Source organism: Lycium barbarum, chromosome 6 (genome assembly GCF_019175385.1).
Source record: "Lycium barbarum isolate Lr01 chromosome 6, ASM1917538v2, whole genome shotgun sequence".
NCBI classification, from domain to species: Eukaryota; Viridiplantae; Streptophyta; class Magnoliopsida; order Solanales; family Solanaceae; genus Lycium; species Lycium barbarum.
Window position 1 is genome coordinate 105,033,895 of NC_083342.1, and position 22,347 is coordinate 105,056,241.

Below are 22,347 nucleotides of genomic sequence, written 5' to 3' on the forward strand. Positions count from 1 at the left end.
TTATCACACTCATTGATTTTAAAGCCATTTGCCAACATGGTTTGGTCAAATTTAGCATGCCATTGTTTGGGTGCTTGTTTAAGTCCATAAAGCGACTTTACAAGTTTGCAGACTTTCTTTTCTTTACCAGGAACCACAAAACCCTCGGGTTGTTCCATGTAAATTTCTTCTTCCAAATCACCATTTAAGAAAGCTGTTTTAACATCCATTTGGTGAATTTCAAGACCATACACGGCTGCCAGAGCCACTAACACCCGAATGGACGTTATTCTTGTTACAGGCGAGTATGTGTCAAAATAATCAAGGCCTTCTTTTTGTCTATAACCTTTGACTACAAGTCTTGCCTTATATTTGTCAATAGTGCCATCAGCTTTCATTTTCCTTTTAAAAATCCATTTAGAACCTAAAGGCTTGTTTCCAGGAGGAAGATCAACCACTTCCCATGTGTGGTTATCTAAGATTGATTGAATCTCACTATTGACTGCCTCTTTCCAAAATGCTGAATCAGAAGAAGACATCGCTGCTTTAAATGTTTGAGGCTCATTTTCAAGCAAGAATGTCACAAAATCTGGTCCAAAGGAAGTAGATGTCCTTTGACGTTTGCTACGCCTTGGATCCTTTTCACTTGATGTACTTTCCTTTGGTTCTTCCCGCGGTCGTTTAGATCTTTCACTTGACGACTCACATTCAATTTTATACGGATAAATATTTTCAAAGAATTCAGCATTATCTGATTCAATTACCGTATTAACATGAATTTCGGGATTGTCGGATTTGTGAACCAAAAACCGACAAGCTTTGCTGTTTGTAGCATATCCAATAAAAACACAATCCACAGTTTTTGGTCCGATTTTTACCCTTTTAGGTAAAGGAACTTGTACTTTTGCTAAACACCCCCACACTTTGAAATATTTCAAGTTGGGTTTTCTTCCTTTCCATAGTTCATATGGAATGGATTGTGTTTTGCTGTGGGGCACTCTGTTGAGTATTCGGTTAGCTGTAAGGATAGCTTCCCCCCACAAGCTCAGCGGTAAACCAGAACTTATTAGTAAAGCATTCATCATTTCTTTCAATGTCCGATTTTTCCTTTCCGCAACTCCATTGGATTGTGGCGTATAGGGGGCAGTGGTTTGATGAATAATTCCATATTCTAAACATATCTCTGCAAAAGGAGATTCGTATTCTCCACCCCTATCACTTCTAATCATTTTTATCTTTTTATTTAGTTGATTTTCGACTTCATTCTTATATTGCTTAAATGCTTCTATTGCTTCATCCTTACTGTTTAGCAAGTAAACATAACAATATCGAGTGCAATCGTCAATAAAAGTTATGAAATACTTTTTCCCACCGCGAGATGGTATTGACTTCATATCACAAATGTCAGTGTGTATTAAGTCTAAAGGATTTGAATTCTTTTGAACGGACTTATACGAATGCTTAACAAACTTTGATTCAACACATATTTGACATTTAGATATATTACACTCAAATTTAGGCAATATTTCAAGATTAATCATTTTCCGCAAGGTTTTGTAATTGACATGTCCTAAACGAACATGCCATAAATTATTTGACTCCAATAAGTAAGAAGAAGCAGATTTTCCATTAATACTGGCAACAACCATTACATTAAGTTTGAAAAGGCCCTCGGTGAGGTAGCCCTTTCCTACAAACATATCATTCTTACTAAGTACAAATTTATCACTAACCAGCACGCACTTAAACCCATTTTTCACGAGTAGTGCGGCTGAAACTAGGTTCTTCCTAATTGATGGAACATGCATGACGTTGTTGAGAGTCAGCACTTTGCCGGATGTCATCTTCAACAGAACCTTTCCATATCCTTCAACTTTGGCTGTTGCAGTATTTCCCATGTATAGCTCCTCGTCAGGTCCAGCGGGAGTGTAAGTTGTAAATGCTTCCTTAACGGCACACACATGTCGAGTGGCGCCAGAATCAAGCCACCACTCCTTTGGGTTGCCAACCAGGTTGCACTCGGACAGCATTGCACATAGGTCATCAACATCTTCCACCATGTTTGCCTGACCCTTGTTTTTCTCTTTGTCCTTCTTGGGGGCACGACAGTCGGGAGCTTTATGGCCTGCTTTACCACAATTGTAACAATTGCCCTTGAATTTTTTCTTGTTAGGATACTTCTCCTTTCCAGAACGCCTCTTCCTTTTATTGTTCTTTTTCGGAGCAGCATCTTCAACGACACTTGCCCCTTCAATTGGTGAACTCTTACGGTACCTCTTATCAGCGGTTTTGTTATCTTCCTCGATCTTGAGACGAATCACAAGATCCTCCAATTTCATTTCCTTTCTCTTGTGCTTAAGATAATTCTTGAAATCTTTCCATGAGGGTGGCAACTTCTCAATCATTGCAGCCACTTGGAATGCTTCATTCACTACCATACCTTCAGCAATAAGGTCATGGAAGATAAGTTGAAGCTCTTGAACTTGGGTTCCAACAGTTTTTCCATCCACCATTTTGTAGTCTAGGAATTTGGCAACCACAAACTTCTTCAAGCAAGCATCTTCAGTTTTGTACTTCTTTTCCAGTGCACTCCATAATTCTTTGGAGGTCTCTACTGCACTGTAGACGTTGTACAAATCATCTTCTAAGGCACTCAAAATGTAGCCTTTGCACAAAAAATCAGCCTGTTTCCAAGCCTCAGTAACCATGAACTTCTGATTGTCAGGCATGTCGGCGGCAGGCACGGGAGGGTCCTCACTGGTGAACTTTTGCATACCAAGGGTGGTAAGCCAAAAGAACATTCTCTGCTGCCATCCTTTAAAGTTGGCACCGGTGAACTTCGCAGGTTTCTCAGCCGGTGGCACAGCGGCACGGGTTGTAGGCGTGACCGCTGGTGCAATGTTCACAGAAGGAGTTCCAGTCGCAGAGGGAGTTCCAGTCGCAGAGGGAGTTTCAGTCTCAATTGCCATTCTTTCTTTGTCACTGTCAAATCGACAAACTGTTTTAGTTAATAAAACTAGAATAGCAATTAAATCACAAACTTAAACGATGAAGATTTTATTTCTTCAAATCGCAGTATACTTATGAACTTTGGTATTCCAACGAAGTTTTTATATCTTCAAGTCAGAATACTAATATTCATATGGAGTAGAAAACTACAGAAGTTTTAATCTCCTTAAACAGAATACAGATTATAACATTATATACTAATTTCCTTAAGATTGTTCTTTAAAAATAATCTGTATAAGTCTAAATAAAGTTTCTGAATCTGTAAAACACTTAGTAAAAGCAGATTGCACAATCTGTAAAAAAACTATAAACCAGTAAATTACAGAAAATGGACAAATGAACAGAAACAGTGTTAGAAAAAAAAATATATTCAGAACATAATCGAGCCCACTTAGTTCAAAGTGTGTCCTTAAGGAAATTATTCCCCTCACAGTACTCGAGGTTGATGGAATATCCCCTCCCAGGATAGAACGATTATCTTACCAAAATAGTAGTACTCCAAATTCTGGTAGCGGCGAACCACTCAATGGCAGTATATCACACAGAAAAGAAAAAACTTGTAAGAAGAGTAGAAGAATAGAGGATTTCAGAAAAATTCGTAAGTAATAATCTGAATATTAACTGGAATTTATAGCCATTAACGCACTGGTTGGGAAAAGGTTTGCACCTTTTCAGAAAGGGTTGCAACCTTTCAGAAAATGTACGTTTTTTAAAAAAAACGGAGGGAAATTTAAATTAATCCGGGGAGAAACGGGTCGCGGGTCAGACACGCGGATCCGGGTCACTAACGGGTCAGAATCTGGAAATAATTAATTAATTAATAAATAATTAAATTAAAATTTAAAAGAATTTTGGTCCAAAAAGATTATCAATCAATCAGATCATTTGACCAAATCCAAATCCAAATCCAAAGCCAAAGCCAAAGCCGAAGCCGAGCCGAGCGAGCGACGACGACGGCGCGTGGGGTCCTTTCCCCCTCAACCCTTTTAGCAACTAGAGAAGGTGTAATGTAATATGTACACCTCTCTTTTTCTCTCTTTTCCCTATGTGGGACAGATGCTTTAACCAAAGCACAAGGAACCTTTTACATTTCCCAAAGCAAAAAAGGGACCTTTTATATTCCCTTCACTTTTCATCCCATCATTTCCCATTCACCAATATCAAAAAACCCAACAGTTCTAATCGGAGCAGCACTATAGGATCGTCTTCCAGACCTGGGGCCTGTGCAGTGAGGTCTCCATTGCCAAATAAGAATCCTTGGTTTTGTCGTTTTTCCAACGTTTAACTCGGGTACTGCCCTGTAGCTGACAGAGCGTGATAAATTGTTTCTCACGTTCCCAGAAGCTCGCCATGGCGTCCGAAGATATGAAGCACATTGAAGCTCATTCTTTTTTTCTTTTTATTTTTGTTTCTGAGAATTAGATTTATACTATGGGTGGACTTTTTTTTTTTTAAAATCCATCTCAGCTATATTTTAACATCCCGCGCACATAAGTGAGTCTCAATTTTTGTGCCAAGTAAGCTTTTTGTGTCATTGACACATATGTACGGCTCATAACACGTTTTCCGATGGACACTAGCAGAAGTAATGACAGAGAGAGGCAGTGCATCAATGGTAAAGAGAAATAGAGATCGGATTTCAGAGATTAAGAGATAAAGATGGTACACATCATGTGGGTTACATATATCATTTATAACGTGCAAAACACGTGTTTCAGGAGGATCATTTTGAATGAAAGACAAGCTCTCTGGAAAGAGATTTCTTTAAATGAGACTAGCACAAGGCCGTGTGACAGGGAGAATTAGTGTGTTAGTCGGAAAAGGGAAATAAAAAGATAGTCAGAGCTAAAAATGGATGGTTACACATTAATATGAGATACATTGCGTATAACGTGCAAAATACGTGTTTCAAAAGTGTCATTTCGAATGAAAGACGAGCTTTCATAAAAGAAATTCCTTTGATGGAGATTGATAGGAGAGGGGACCGAGGTAGGTAGTGTATTAATTGGAAAAATAAAATTCAAAGATAGCAAGAGTCTGAATATTTGTTCATAAAGGTTCTATGTATTCAAAAAAGTAGATATCTCATTTGGGTTAAGTAACCTGACACTCGTAATCAAATCAAGATTTTTCTTATTATTTGATAACTCCAAGTTTTCTCAAAGAGCTTCTTCTTTTTAAAGGTCATATTCAACATGAATTTGAATTAGTTGGGCTAGTAAATTTCGATATCGAATTGTTATACCACAAAATGAACTTTTATTGAACTGCTAACTTGGCTGTGTTATTTCCCCTTTAATTATTTAAGAAAGAGGCAAGAAAATAAAATGACATGAAACGACCAACGTTGCTATGGCCCTCGAGTATGGGGCCTATGGGCCAAAATTTCAGGGGTCATTTGCACGATTGGCCTTCAAAGGCACTGGTCTTTATTTTTGTCCCCCAAATTGGTGGTCTTTAATTTTTTCCCTAAGCTAAAAAATTCCTTGGTTTCGGATACGAACCCCACTCAGTCAAAATTAGAAGAAAAAAAAAATCGTAAGATATAGTTTGGATTCATAAGACAGAGTTTCAAATCTCTAGCTTAAGGTAGAGTTTTGCATTCAAAATTCTGTCTTGCGATTTTTTTTCTTCTATTTATTAGCTGGGGTTCGAACCCAGAACCTCAGAATATTAGGCGAGGACCAAATATTAAAGACCACCAATCTGAGGGCCAAAAATTAAAGACCAGTGCCTTTTTGAAGGGAAATCCGCGCAACAAAATGAATTTTCAGTCCAGTTAGTGGACTATGGGCTAAACATGGCGTCCCCAGTGATCGGCAGACCCACTTGTTTGAAGAGTCTAATTCAGAAGAACTATGAAATTTTCTTCATTTCTAATCTATATGTTACTCCCTCCGTTTCAAATTATCTGTAATGGTCTAAAAATAATTAACTCAAATTATTTGTCGTGTTAGAAGTTCAAGACACAATTAATTATTTTTTTCCATTTTACCCTTAGTAAAATTCTGTCAGTAATGGAGATGACAGATAAATAAAGTAAACATTTAATCGAAAGATATTATAACTTAGACATAAATAAGGGTAAAATTTGTCAAATGCCCCTTCTTATCATTACTCTATTTCTTAAGGGGCGTGTACAAAAAATCATGAATAATTTGAGACGGAGAGAGTACACTTTTTGGTGACCAGAGACATCTCTATGGTTACATTAATTAAAACACTTAAGCCTTAGCCCTAATGCAATATATCACGCATTTTGGTAATTTTATCTTACAAGTAGGAGCTTATTTACCATTAATTGTAACAACCTTTATGAGCATTTAGGCATCGAGAAATTTTAGTACTATTAATAAGTACTTATGATTCAGGTATTGCTGAACAAATATACTTATAAAGAGGATAAATAGGAGATTCAAAACATGTTTTCAGATGTCATATACAATAATTGAGACAAAATTGAAAGATTGAAGTGCTCAATCAAGAATGTAAAATCACTATCATATTTAAACCAGGAATTTAGTTGGACTTTAAGAGTTGTTGTAACTTACCGACGAATAAGTAACCTTAGTGCATCAAGGGGTGTAATGCGTTAGTTAATTAGAATCTCTTCACCTTCGAATTCAATCCTGAAAATGCAAAATTTCTTAATAAAAAGAAATTTAATCTCCGTAATGATCAGTTTACTAACGCTAATGCGAATTAATCGAGTCAATGATAAGTTTCGGACATCAACTGCCTATTGAATAAAGAAAGGAAAAACGCTAGTCTAAATATGAATGGCAAGGTTTCATTCATATCTAACATCAAAATGAGTAAAATAAGAATGAGCGTGACTGTGTAGCAACCGGCAAAGAAAGGACCCCATATTTATATATATGTATCTCAGTCTGACATTAACAAGACTATACATGAAAATAAATGACACCTGACAGGCTAACACCCTAGTAGGCTAGTATAATAACTCTGTCCTTTCATTGAAACTTCATTTACACTTCTTTGGATGCTTCTTCACCGACAAACATCACTATTGATAGTGTCTTTCAATGTATGATTAATTCAATGGACTCAGTGAAGAGGACATTTCAATTTGTATTTTGTTGTCATTCTAGGATGTCCTAAAACCCCAAACGACAGGCATTTCTTTTTATGGGTTGTAGAGCTGATAATTTACTACAGTATTTTGGATGGTTCAAATGAGATTTCACGAAAATAGCTATGTTTCATATATTGTGTAATTCCCCATCTTTTCCAAAGTTTTCTATCACGCCTTGTTAATAAGAGTATGATAACTATATCTTATACAAAACAAGTTAGGACAGCTGTATGAATCCTTACTGGTCATTTCGCTTCATTAAAAAAAAGGTACGATTAAATACCATAATTTGACTTACTTTCTTAATTGTTCACGAGACTAATAACTTATTACTATATAACACGATGTCACATTTTAGTGTAATATGTTCAACTCTTCAAATGGCAGTGGCAATTAAACAAATAAATGGACATATTAAGCTCATTAGATTAATAAAAAAACAAGGAACGTGGTCCATAAAACAAGGCTTCCTTGTTTATTGAATTAAGAAGCCTTGTTTATTGCATTAAGGAAAGTATAGACAATATGTCCACAAAATCTTTCACTTAACTAGCCAATCTGATATTTAGAATTAAGTAATGACAATTTGGTACTGGATACGAGGATGATACAATTTTCGAAGAAGAGTAAGGTTGTTATAGAACTAACACAAAACACAAGTCATTTGTTATAAAATATCAAGTGGCGTTTAATCAATATGTACTCTTTCTTATCTATTAGACAAACCAACATTCTCCATCGAAATAAGCATATAAAATGTACTTGTGTGGAGACCTATTATTATATGTTCTCGCGTATTTAGATTTTACTTCTCTTGTCAATATGCGAATTACTTATAAGATCATATGTTTGATGAAAATCTTAAACACACATGCATATTTAAGAAAATGTAATTTGAAATTAAAAAGCAATGTGCATATTGATCAATTAAACTCAAACAATTTTCTTTTATAAGAAATTATCGTTGAATCAAAAGGAAATCTTAGAATTGAGAAATTGAGATTTGAAGTATTATATATTTGGCTTTAAGTTCTTTTCTTCTTTACCCTTGAGAGTAGTAAAAATTCTGACATTTGCCAGTGATTTAAGAGTTAAAAGTTTATATGATCACTCAACTTTAAATAATTGATTACTATAGTCACCAACTTTTTCTTCTTTCAAAAGTCACTGAACTTTGAGTAAGTATCCTTTATAGTTACTCAACTTTATTTTGTCTTCCAAAATTCACTCAATTTTGGATAATTGGCCTCCATAGTCACTCAACTTTAGGTAATTGGCCTCCATAATCATTTTAGTCGGAAATATAATTTCCGATACATATTTAACGATGTGACAGTTATAATATTTTTTTAAAAAAGATCAATGATTAAATTTATTTATTTAGGATCCAATTCATAATAATTAGCTCATATAATACTAAAGTTTAGGATATTATTCATCATTACTACATAAAAAAATGAACTTAAACATTATATCTCAAGTAATATTGCAAGACATAAATAACAATAAAAAGTTATTCTAAGAATATAAAATTCTATCAAATTAAACAAGTGAGTCAATCAACTCAATTAGCCAGATTTTCAGCAATAACAACTCAAGTCTAAAAAATAAAAAAAATAAAAAAGTTTTAGATTTCATTTTCTTTCCACCAAAAAGGAAAATCATTTTAAATATAAGTTTCTGAATGAGAAACTGTGCAATTCATCATCAATGATTTTGCCTTGCTGACATTATTACCAGTTTACTAACATTAACTATCAATTATATCTCTTCTCCGCCAAAAAAGTTTTCCATTTAGGGTGTGTATGAAGGGAAATATTATTTATATTTGAAAGACTTATAGCTATTGCCCGCAAATAGGTACGAAGCTAATAAAAGATTTCGTAAATTTTCTCTTGCTCCTACCACTGAATTCTTTCCAAATATACACAAGGAGAAATTTCCAAAAATATACTATTATAAAACTAACAAAAAATAACAAAAGGAAAAAAAAAGGGGTTTTGGAACAAAGTTGGGAGAAATATTTAGTTAGTTTATTTTGAAGTTCTCTTTTAATATTTGTGAGCAAGAAAAGGATTTCTCTTTGAAAAACACCTTAAAAACTACTACTCCTATTTTCCTAAAATAAAAAAGAAAAAAATTTCCCATTTAGTGTCTTGAAAAAGTCAAACAAACGATTTTTTCGTAAAAGAATTTCAACAAGCGAAAAAGTTTGGACAACATTTGGAAAAGTTTTAGAGCTTTTCACATAATATAGTTCATAGAAGTTAACTGTTTAAATAGTTAATTTTTTTCCTTTGAAAATTTGTACTGTACGGGCTCGTTTGGTTGGGGAACAAGTTATCCCGAGATAACTATTCTACCATCTATGTAGGATAAAAAAACACTACAATCCCAGGATAAATTATCTCGGGATTAGTTATCCCACGATTTTATTCCAACCAAACGTGGGATAAGACGGTACTAAATTTTTATCCCAGGCCTATTTTTGTTTATCCATCATACCAAACGACCCCTACTAGTTTTATATGAGTCTGAAAAAAGGTTGGTAAATACATACTCGTTAACATCAAGTGTTTACATTAAATTAAATAACATAACATAATTTTAATTAAAAAATACTAAATGGGAGTACATAAAACTTAAACATAATAAAGTCATAAATATGTATGAAAATTTTATATCTTGCATTTATTAGTTTAATTAATGTAAATACAGATGTTAATAATATTTTATGATAAAAGAGCTTTTGGGTGAAAAGCAGTTCCTAAACAAATTTAAATAATCCAAACAGATTATAAGAAATCTTGGTTACTCCAATGACAAAGCTGACATTTGAATTCCCAAAATCCAAACTAACGTTTCCCTCTCTATCCCCCTACCCCCACCCCACCTCACCCCCTCCAAAAATGGAAAAGTCACTCTTTTTTCTATGGTGAGTGTCCAAAATTAAGGCTAGGATTAATACTAGGACCTTAATATTAGCACTTCAATTTTGTTCCTCAAACTCCCTCCACTTGTCATAAATCAAACAACACCCCACCCATCTCTAGTGGTGTTGTGAAAAAAAAGTTTAATGAATGATAAGATAGGATAAAGGGGTCCTTATTACAATCTTTTCTTTAATTTTTGGATGAACATGGATGACATTTAATAAAACAAGATTGTTTTTTTTTCTGCTAGTTGAGTTTTTCTTCTATGCAGTATCAACCCACATTAGTCATAGCTGCATTGATTTTTGCCCTCTATTCAATTGCTCTGTTCCATTGGATTCTCTGTTTCAACACTCTTAATTATTTTTTTGTGAGTTCCTTCTTTCTTCTATTCGTTGGTGATTTCCTTTTGTTTTTTAAAAGTTTCTTTTTGTTTCTGTTTTCATCAGATGATTTTTAGATCAAAGTTTTTTTTTACATTTTCTTGTTTATGATGCAGAGGAGAGAGCAATAAGTTTTTTGGCGTTTGTGTAGAGCAATTGGCTTTGATTTTGTGTTCCATAGGGCTTTTTTTTTTGTTAAGGGTGGTGGCTAGACCAATTTGCATGCAAACCCGACGTTCTATTGGGTACCTGCTACATCACACCTGGACAGGTGAGATAACTCGTCCACCAAGGAATCACCTATGCTCTTTGTCTCTGTAATCTGTTAAAAAAAAATATATATATTTTTGTTCTTTTCTAGGTGTCATGGGGTAGGGGGTTAATTTTTTGACTCTGTAAATTTTGGAGTATAGACTGACTGGACATGATTTTTTTTTTCCACACAGGGAATGGTTGTAAAACACATCTTGTGTGGTGCTTGTAATCAGTAAGTTTCATTAGTCCTAGTATCTATTCAGCATTGCTTATACAAATTTTCATTTTAATTGTTTTTGTTTCTGTGAAATCAGGAAACAAAAAATCAAAAAGAAACTAATATTATAATATTGCTAAAGTTTATTACAAAGCTTGATTTAGCAATACTTTCCTGGATGCAAGACCAAGGAAAACATAAGAGGAAAGAGTTAGTTTTTTTCTTTGTGATTTGATTTGATTTGATTCGGATAATTTAGAACTATTCATTGATATTTTACAGTAAAACTGCTAAGGAACTCAGTATGGATGCAGTAAGTACCTCAGAAAACAAAGCTGTTGTTGCTGGACAGAATAATAATCTCTCTTCCGCGGCTTCTGCTCAAGGTGACATCAGCTGTATTCCAAGAAAGAGATTGTGTATGACTTGTTGTTTCTTCTGTTTCGCCTCTGATGGATTATCTTTTGTTGTAGACCTCAGATTGTTTGAGATGGAAAATGAGAAACACGATGATTCTTCTCCTAGAGGGGTTATTGAAGCATGTATCGGAAACCAGGAGAATGGCTCCAGTTCTTCTAAAGCTAAACCTTCAGGTTCTCAGCTCTGCTTATCAAATCCACGGATGTCCTCTCGCTGGCACAAGTTCTTCAAAATGTGGAAAAGAAGTTCTATCAAGAGACTACCTTCTTTTCCACCTTTAGCTGTGCCAAAGATATCCAGAAGGAAAAGCAGAAGCGTGAGGGAAAATGCACCAACGTCTTTCGACCCATTCAAATCATCTTGGAAGAACTTCACCCTATCTGACCTGAAAAATGCTACCAATAATTTTAGCGAAGGTTTGTAATCTGGTTTGACATCTCTCTTTTTTGCATTTAGGCTAATACATTTCTACATCTACTACTCTTTCATGATGCTCCCATGATTCTAGTTCATTTTTTAGAAAGTTTTAGAGCATAAATGTGTATTCTAGAGTTGATATCTTTCTTTGGCAGAAAACTTGATTGGCAAAGGAGGATATGCTGAAGTTTACAAGGGTTGTTTGCCTGATGGTCAGCTTGTCGCGGTTAAGCGCCTCAATAAAGGTACTCCAGATGAGCAGGAACAAAGCTTCCTATGTGAAATTGGGACTATAGCACATGTAGACCATCCTAATACTGCAAGGATGGTTGGCTATGGAGTGGAAGGAGGCACATATCTTGTTCTTCAGTTATCTTCTCAAGGGAGCTTAGGATCATTTCTTCGTGGTCTGTCTCAAAATTTCTCATTACAAGACAAAATTTGTTCTTGTAATTGATTAACCGCCCATTTCTGCTCTAACACAAGGTACTTTACTGTTTTCTATTTTTTCAGGCTCAAGGGATAAGCTAGATTGGGCTGCCAGGTACAAAATAATTTTTGGAATAGCACATGGCCTACTTTATCTTCATGAGAATTGCCAAAGGCGGATTATACACAGGGATATCAAAGCTGATAATATTCTACTTACAGAGGATTTTGTGCCTCAGGTACTATACTAGCTGGCATTATTTAATCTTCCCTAATCTACACAATTTTGGTAAAACAATTTGGTCTCCTATGAGTGTATTAGGATGGTCTACATGTGCTATAGTATCAATTTCACATAGGAAGCTTTGTTCCTGTTCCTCTGGTGTACCTTATTGAGGCGCTACACTGTGACAAGCTGACCATCAGGCAAACAACTAAATTCAGCATACCTTCCTTTCCCAATCAAATTTTCTATCAAAGAAGATGAACTCTAGAATACACATTTATGCTCTAAAACTATTTAAAAAATGAAATAGAATCTTGGAAGCACCATAAAAGAGTAGTAGATGTATAATGTATTAACCTGAATGCATAAAAGAGAGACGTCAAACCGGATTACAAACCTTCACTAAAATTATTGGTAGCACTTTCCAGGTCAGATAGGGTGAAGTTCTTCTAGGATGATTTGAATGGATTGAAACACATTGGTGCATTTTCCCTCACGCTTCTGCTTTTCCTTCTGGACATCTTGGCACAGCTAAAGGTGGAAAAGAAGGTAGTCTTTTGATCGAACTTCTTTTCCACATTTTGAAGAACTTGTGGCAGCGAGAGGACATCCATGGATTTGACAAGCAGATATGAGAATCTGAGGGTTAGCTTTAGGACAATTAGAGTCAGTACCCAGCTTCTTATGCACGCTTCAATAACTTCTCTTGGAAGAATATATTTTCTGCTTTTATATGGACAACTGAACTTACGTTTACGATTGACAATTAAGTGATGCATAATAACTTTCTTAACAATGTCGGTTAGGAGACCTTGGCTCACAAAGGATTGAATGTCATTGGTGGTTTGTGGTAGATATTACAAATGATTATTGGTGATGAGCTTTGATGGTAACTTTTTCTAAGAAAGCTTGTATCACGATGGGAAAAGGAATATTGAGAGGTGCAAAGATGGCAATAAGTGAAATTCAGTGACGAGCCTGTTTATACTGGCTATAAGTGGTGTAGTAGTGAGCAATCGAATATAAAGAGGAGCAATAGAGATTGAGGTAGAAAGTGGATGAGTACATATTTATGTGCGATACATCCTATGTACTGCCGAAAACATGTTTTCTAATGGAGATTAGTTGGACATTCGGCAGAGAGAGCGCTAGTGTATCACTGGTAAAAGGGAAATAGAGAAAACCAAAGATAACAAGAGTTAAAACTGGATGGGTGTATATGGTGTGAGATACATCGTGTATAACATTGAATCACATGTTTCAACAACATCCTTTTGAGGAAAAGACAACCTTTCATAAAAGAGGTTCCTTTTATGCAGACCAGCAGGAGATGCAACAGAGGTAGTGGTAGTGGGAAAAGAGAATAGAGAAGAACAAAGATCGCAAGAGTTAAAACAAGGATGAATACAAATTGGATAGTTTTGTGCGACCTATTTACTACTTGGAACATGTTTACCGATAGAAACTAGCAGGAGAGGCAACAGAAAGAGGTATGCAAAAGGAAAATAGAAAAGAACAAAGATAGAAAGAGTTAGAAATGGACGGTACACATCAAGTGACATAGATCATGTATACAACGCAGATGCTATTTAGATGGATGCCAACCGGAAACCATTAATCACCCTTTTTTGCACTGACCTATTACTGACTAGTTTTGTTAGTTTTTCTCAACTTTGCCGGAATCAAAGCCTCTGTGCCTCGGAATACATGGGTTATTTGAGTTGTTGGTATAGGCAAGAGTCGGAACAAAGTCAGAAATAGTTAGTGGCATACAACTCCTCCTTGTATGTGGTGGGTGATTTGGAGAGAAAGGAGCTCAAGATGTTTTGAAGACAAGCTAAAGTCAGTCAAGAAGATTAAGATTGTATTTTGTTATTTCACTTTTCGTGTAAGAAGGAATATGCAAATGAGTCAGAAATTCACTAGAACTTATAGAGTTCCTCTAAGATTAGAAGAGGGCTATACTTTTGTTTTTTTGTGACTTGTACAAAAATTTTCTTCACCTACTTTTGTGTCGTTTTCAAATATAATGGTTACCACTCACATGTATAACGTTCAAAACATGTTTTTTTCCTCACTCGTACGGAAAGTTCCTCACCTACTTTTGTGTGGATTACCAATATAATTATTACCGTTCAAGAAAAAGACAAATACATATGAAATATCACATGTATAAAAAAACACTTTTTTTTGCTCACTTGTATAGAAAATTCCAGCACTACATGTGACTTGTACAGGAGATTCCTCACCTACTTTTGTGCCGTTTACCAAGATAATTATTACCATTCAAGAAAAGAACAATACATGTGAAGTATCAGAGGTATGACGTTCAAAACACGTTTTTTGCTCACTTGTACAGAAAACTCAGGGCCTTCATTTTTATCGTTTACGAATATAATTATTACCGTTCAAGAAAAAAATGTCACATATATAACATACAAAACACGTTTTTTTTTGCTCACTTGGACAGAAATTCCAGCACTACTTTTGTGTCGTTTATGAAAATAATTATTATAGTTTAAGAAAAAACAAATTCATGTGATATCTCACGTGTATAGCGTTCATAACACACATTTCAAGAACATCATTTTGAATAGAAGATAAACTTTCATAAAAGAGATTCCTTTTATGGAGATTAGTAAGACAAACAGAGAGAGGTAGTATCTCAGTAGGAAAAGGGAAATGGAGAAAAACAAAGATGCAAGAGTTAAAAAAGAATTATAATTGTCATGCCCCGAACCATTGCCTGGGCGTAACACGACATTCGGTGTCTAATTACATGTGACCAAGGGAACCACATGGCTTGCTGAATCAACATGGGACATGTACTGTTGTAGAATGTGACTTAAAGCATGATTTAATAGTAAGAGCTGAGCACTACATGCAAATAATAATAATACTAAAAATATTGTATGTAGATATAAGTGCGGAAATAGTCTGAAAACATGACAACGTATCAAACATGGCTAAACATGACTGAAAACCCAACTTGACATATTAAACCAGTCTATGAAACCTCTAACATGAGTCTGAATACTAAACTATTACCGGGACAAGGCCTCCCGCGTACCCGACTTCCTAACATGACATGAGTACTGAAAATAAGGACAATGCCTCGAATGAAACGAGGCTCACCAGATAGCTGATACACATGAATCCTAATGTGCGGTCCTGCCGTCTTGTAAATTAGTACCTGCATCGTGAAATGCAGGCCGCGGGCAAAACGGACGTGATTACCGTAGAATAGCACTCGTATGTAAAACCAACTGAATGAATGCACAAGGAAAATAAGGAAATGAAATGATAAAGTAACTGAAACATAGACATAATTGGACATAAGTGTAATTGAGCATAGTAATTTGTTTAACATGGAGGAGTCACCTCTGTTCTGTAATGAACCATGTTGGGGTTCGTAGTTCATTTTAACATAGAGAATAGGTATCTCAAACAGCACCACGGGTCGTGACCTGGCGGGTAGTATCACCTACTACTAGGCTATATCGTAATGCACCATGGTTCATAATATGGTGGGTAGCATCATCCACTATCAGGCTATGAATCATAATGCACCATGGTTCATAACATGGCAAGCAACATCATCCACTGCCAGGCTATATAACATATCATCATGCACCATGGTTCATAACATGGCAGGTAGCATCATCTACTACCAGGCTATATATGTGCTATCTTTTATAGCTATTTGCATATACACATGAAGGTGAGATTCAACCGACACTCATGGCCCTGGGAAGCAATGTATCACAAAAGCATATTTAGACATCACTTTTCATGTTAGGGTAGGCGTTCTTGAATTTAGACATGCTTGTCAATCGATACAATTACGTCTCTTAAATTCTATGAACTTTCGTGAATCCTGTCATGAGTTCATAAACCATAGAGTCATCATATTTCACCATCATGTAAATCATGACATAAGTGTGTAGCATATAGGTTCATCATATTTATACCCTTTTTGGAGAAGTATCATAAGTTGAGAAACCTTCATTTTATTGGCATTGAACATAGAATTCGTGGAATGGACAATAATTTATTGGCATTGAACATAGGATTCGTGGAATAGACAATAATGGGAATCTCAGAATTTTCATAAGGAGTTCACAATGGTAGGAGGTAAAAGTGTCTTATGTGCCCATAGTTTCATATTATACTTCATCTTGTGAATCATAGCATAAGTTCATACAACATAAGATTATTAAGAGATCTTCGAGAACAATTATAGTTCATCTTTCATAGTGGAAACTCATGGAATCATATTTATGAGCGTACATAGATACGTGGGGAACAAATAGAATGTAATAACATGAGTGAATACAACATTTCATAGATGAAGACATAAGAATGATCAAGACTTTTCATAATTTAGGACATAATCCTTCTATTGAGGAGAAAACGTGAAGACAACTTTCATCAAGCAAGCTTTCCCAAATTCCCAACTAATAAGGAGGTTATACTTGCTGTAACTGAGGCCTTGTGCAAACTCACTTGAAATCATGGTCTGTAGAGTAGATTCCAACTTTACATTGTCCTAAGACTCTTCCTATACCTTTCATAAGTTTGAAAACACTTCCTACACTTCCCATCTTGGTTCCATTATATCCATATCTTAGGAGTAAAACCATAGTCCAGTACAAATTCATGTGATATATGTTCTGTATAACGTTCAAATCACGTGCTTTGTAAGCATCCTTTTGGATGAAAAATGGCTTTCATAAAAGAGATTTCTTTAATGGAGATTAGCAGTACATTAGCAGAGGCGGATCCAGGATTTGAAGGCGGGGGGATCCGCTAAATAAACTTAAAGTAGTGCTGGAGTTAGGAATCGAAACCAGTCCATCTAATACGAGCAAAACTTAAGCAAAATACTTGACCAATGCCCCCAACCAACCTTTGTGTTTTCGGGTGACTAATCAAATATATATTCTCCCTTCAAGATACAAACACATATACTATACACAATATATTTGCTGAGATTACCAGGGTCCAGCAATCCTCCTACCTTATACTTAGAAATGGAGAGAGGTAGTATATGAGTGGAAAAAGGGAAATAGAGAAGAAAAGAGATAGCAAGAGTTAGAAAACTGATGGATACTAATTCATGTGAGATACATTATGTATAATGTTCAAAACATAATGAAAGAAAAGCTTTCATAAAAGAGATTCCTCTAATGGAGACTAGCAAGAGAGGCTGACAAAGAGGAAAGGAAAATAGAGGACAAAAATAGCAAGAGTTAAAAAATGTATGGGTACACATTCATGCGAGATACATCGTTTATAACATTCAAGCACGTGTTTCAAGCATCTTTTTGAATGAAAGAAAAGCTTTAATAAAAGAGATTCCTCTAGTAATTAAAGCTTAGAGTAGACGACTGTTATGGCAAGGTTTTAGAACATAGTTTTGTAATGGATGCTGCCCAATTTGGTTGTTTTCTTGATAAGGATTTTTTACAGGCTAAACCGGAATACTAGAGAGTCTTTGCAGTGATGTCAAAAGACCGGCATGTAGAAACGTGCCCAAAAGGCCTACTGGGCTATATGCATAGAGCACAATTGTACACAAGCTTTACTGAAGTGAGGAGAATATGAAAGAACAAAAGTATTTATGTAATGTAAGAAAAACCATCTAGAAAGAAAAATAATTATATGAGCAAACATCTACAAATCTGCAATCAAGCAAAATATGGGAAGTAAAATCATGTCAACCAAGTCCAAAAATCAGTTTAAAATCTAATGCGCGTACAAGCATCCTTTTCCTTTTATTTTTGAATTTGGCACTACTTAAATAAAAAATAACCTACAATAGTTTTTCTTCCTTAAACACTAAACCGGCCAAGACTCATCAATAAGGTAACTCCGCCCTATGCTTTTTGGATCACATCCGGTGACAATTCTCCACTCATGTCCTTCCAGAGTTGGGTAAGTGATCTTCAAGGGAATCTCCCGATCCATTCTTGCCAGCGCTCCCCAATCAAATCCATAATTGTTGTAGATGCATCGATACAGTTTGAGTTTACTATTACTAGTTTTAATATACTAAATTTCAATTTTTTCTCTTTTTGATCGCCAAGATATAATTTCATAATGCTGTTTGAACAATCATTATAGTGGTTTTCCAACTATATGTTGTTTAGTGCTGCACTCATCAAGACAGCACGAACCTATGGGTATTGAAGCGTGTGCCTTAGGACCTGGGTGCTTGCCCGAAGTGTTTTAAGGGATGCAAAATTCCTATTACATTACACTTAATTTCAGGGCTTCAGCTGCTATGATGACATTTAAGTGTTTGTGAAAAATTTTGGTTGTCACAATTTGCTGAATTCAGTAGTCACACTTGGAACTCATTGACACAATGCTATTTTCTAGAAATTGATGCGTGTGTCTGTGTGTAATAGGTAGCCTTTCTAGAAATGTTTCTAATTAAGAAAGTTAAAAGCAAAGCCTGATGAAGATTGTTATTCTGTAAGAGAATGCGTTCTGACTGTTCATCTATTAAGGTCATTCATTTACTAATAATGGACATCAAAATATCCTTTTATTCCACCAGGAACCTGCCTTCGCAGATGCACGCTGGTGAAAGATCTTTGAAAAAAAGTTTAGTCCATTGTTTGTGATTTGAATTATTTATATTTAGGTGATTTTTCCTAACTGATGTAGTAATCTAGAACTGATGTAGCAGCTTAACATCTAGAGTAGATTTAGAGGGACTGTTCTTTGACATAAGCATTTTAATGCATGAATATATGGCTTCTTGAATGAATGATGATTATAGAAATTTATTAATTAATTTGTAGTTGTAAGTTAATAGACCTTCTGAAACCATCTCTTTAGTTTGTTAGGTGTTTGTCCTCCATGATACAGTCCCATTTTCTAGCTTGGCATTTCTAACTGTGGAATTTTTGTAGTCATTGGTTTTCTAATTGCTAGCGCTGGACTGGTGGTGTACAGGATGTGACATTGTTTGTATCTACTGTTTGCTACTTTCCTAAGAACATGCATCGTCATTATTGTTAGTATATAATACTTTCTAAAAAGAAAACGTTGTTAGGATATAATATTCATAGTTGTATCGTATCAACACGTGTCCGAGATATCTGCTCATAATTGTATTACCATATGATATATATTCCTGGAAAGATGTGTATATGACTATATGACTTGATGAAGATGTAGCAGAAGCATATTATACTTGCATGAATGAATTTACATGAGAATGCAATACATGGACGATCTTTGTATTTCAGGATATGTGGTTTTATGTAACCAAATAGTTCAAAGGTTTATGAATTTTCTTAATTTGCTGGAGAAAACCTGATGGATAAAAATACCATTCGTCCCAGGATTAGAAATTGAAGTCCAACTTCCATCTTCTGTATTTGGTTTTATATATATTGAGCAAAGTTAATGTATAAATCAGTCTAATAACTGCAAATTTCGCTGGTGGAATAAGTAATGGATCAAGAGTCATGAAGAGGGAAATTACAGGCAAAGAGGTTCTACTTCTCCTTTTACTCGGTTAATCTACTTCTCCTTTTACTCGGTTAAAGTATTCTTTGAGTTCCGTGTAATTCAGTACTTACTAGACACAATGATTTGCGTGTTTGCTGCAAATTACCCTTGATTATTGCCTATTCTAAGCATGTGTAATGATGATCAGCAAAATGTGGATGCAGATTTGTGACTTTGGCCTCGCAAAGTGGCTTCCCAAAGAGTGGACACATCATAATGTGGGCAAGTTTGAAGGCACATTTGGGTCTGTCGGTCCTGAAATCTGAATTAAAAGCTTTGAAAATGTCTCGGATATTTTCATCTACTTTGCATGGAGATCTAATGCATTTGTCTTGATATTGTCAGTTATTTCGCTCCGGAGTATTTTATGCATGGCATTGTGGATGAGAAAACCGATGTATTTTCTTTTGGTGTGCTGCTATTGGAGATAATAACTGGAAGGCAAGCATTAGATGATTCACAGCAGAGCCTTGTGCTTTGGGTACTTTCTTTTGTCAAGTCTTCCAACATATTCCTTATTATCTAATTCAGGAATACATCCATATTATATAAGCATACACTGATTCTACCGCAGGCAAAGCCTCTGCTCGATGAGCACAACATGAAGGGACTAATTGATCCTATTCTTGGTGATAAGTACAATCCAAAAGAGATGGAGCGTGTGATTCTAACTGCTGGCTTATGTGTAGAGCAGAATCCACTTAAGCGGCCTCGAATGAACGAGGCAAGTAGTTATTCTTTATCACCCTTATTTTCTGTAACTTATGCAATTCAAGCCAGTTTTGTATTATAGAGGGGCCTGTTCTTCTGCTATTTTATCAATCCATCTTCCTCCACGGACCAGGGACTTGCTAACTTCTGATAAGTTTACTGGGTTAATTCTCAAGGCATTAAGCTTTCTCTTGGGGCACAAGATGTAGAATTACAAAATTGGTGGTTATAATTCTATAGCTAGTAATGTATGCTGATACATAGCTATAGTGAGGTGGTAGAACTCTTTGAAGTTTGTTGTGTGAAGATTAATTAAATGTTTTTCTTCACCAAAAAAAAAAAGAAGAAGATTCTATAGCTAGTAAGAGAAATCATTCAATCATCTATCTTTTATTCTTGATACTACTTGAAAGGATAATTATTCTTTAGAGGAGAAAATCAGAGGTTACACCTTGCAACTAACTCATAAAACAAGAGTTTAAGAGTATGCGTCTCAGATGAAAATGAGTAACCTGCTGACATATACAGGTCTGCACATCTGCTTATCTATGCATATTGCATATGAACTAATCTCAAGAATGAAAATGGAAACTTTCTCTTTTGAAAGATAAAATTTACTTGGATCAAGCTGACTGTAGTAATCCAATTCCACCTGTTATATACTTAGCTACTAACACTAGTAAGAAGTTACTTCTTTTATGTTAATGACTAATTTCAATAAGACGTTTTCTCTTTTTGCTTTTTTATTTAGATAGTATCGTAAGTCTTTATGATCTTGATGGTAGAAACCTACATAGTTTTCCTATTGAAAGTCATCCTTTTACACAGCTCGCCCCACCAACCTCTCTACTAAATATTTGCTTTCCTTTTTATTTATAATGTTTTTTACATTTTTTTTCTATTTCTAATTACCTTTCCAGCATCACCACACCTCTTTCAGTATTTATCTTTGGTGATCTTCCTCACTCCACCTAAATTTGATTCGTCTTTTCAAAAAATCGCAATGCTGAAATTCTTGGAGCAGTTAGTGACTTCTGTGCGACAGTCCTTGCATTAACCAAGAGGAAACCTGTTCAGATCAATAACTTCTGGTAATGTGAAGTTCTATATGAAGATTGTAGCGATGATCCTTTTCTTACTGCAGGCTATCGTCCTGCTGAGGACTGATGATGCTTGCCACAAGCAGAGATTCCTGGGAAGAAGGACATATTCGGAAGAACTCATGGATGCAGCAGAGTACAACTCGACAAAATGCCTGAATGATCTTAAACAGCTTAAGCTAAGACATTCAGTTTCTGATAACATAAAGACCTCAGCAACTTAGCTAGAATTGGTAATCAGCTTGTTACACAGTTTAGGCACGGGAAAATTAAATTTTTTGGGTGCTCCTTTTTACCGTCATATGTAAGTTTCAAATAATTATCTCTGTTTTGCATGGAATTTTGAGAAAGAGGTAGAAAGGCCCTTACTCTTTCAAATGCCATGGGAAACATAGTGAAGTGAGTAAATTCTCATTAGGTGGTGTTCATGTATATATATAGTAGACTTTAGCTATAATATTCCCTTCGTTTCTATTTGTTTGTTTAGTTTTGACTTGGCACAGAGTTTAAGAAAGTAAAGAAAATATTTGAATCTTGTGGTTTTAAATTAAAGATGTGTATAATGTCAATGTGCCAAAAATGTCATTTGATCTTATGGTCTTAAACGTGCTATGTGGGATGTTGAAACTAAAGAGTAGCCAAATT

The 22,347-nt window shown here is 35.3% G+C and overlaps 1 protein-coding gene across 1 annotated transcript; it reads left to right on the forward strand.

Moving 5' to 3' along the window:
- The first annotated feature begins 10,000 nt into the window (after positions 1-10,000).
- LOC132645191 (receptor-like cytosolic serine/threonine-protein kinase RBK2) lies at positions 10,001-22,272 on the forward strand. The gene is made up of 11 exons (XM_060362023.1): positions 10,001-10,387; positions 10,517-10,671; positions 10,847-10,887; positions 11,155-11,258; positions 11,346-11,708; positions 11,865-12,116; positions 12,223-12,377; positions 20,056-20,135; positions 20,237-20,372; positions 20,466-20,615; positions 21,747-22,272. Exons 3-11 carry the CDS (start codon positions 10,850-10,852, stop codon positions 21,924-21,926), a joined length of 1,458 nt encoding a protein of 485 aa, XP_060218006.1. The 5' UTR covers positions 10,001-10,387; positions 10,517-10,671; positions 10,847-10,849; the 3' UTR covers positions 21,927-22,272.
- The last annotated feature ends 75 nt before the right edge of the window (positions 22,273-22,347 follow it).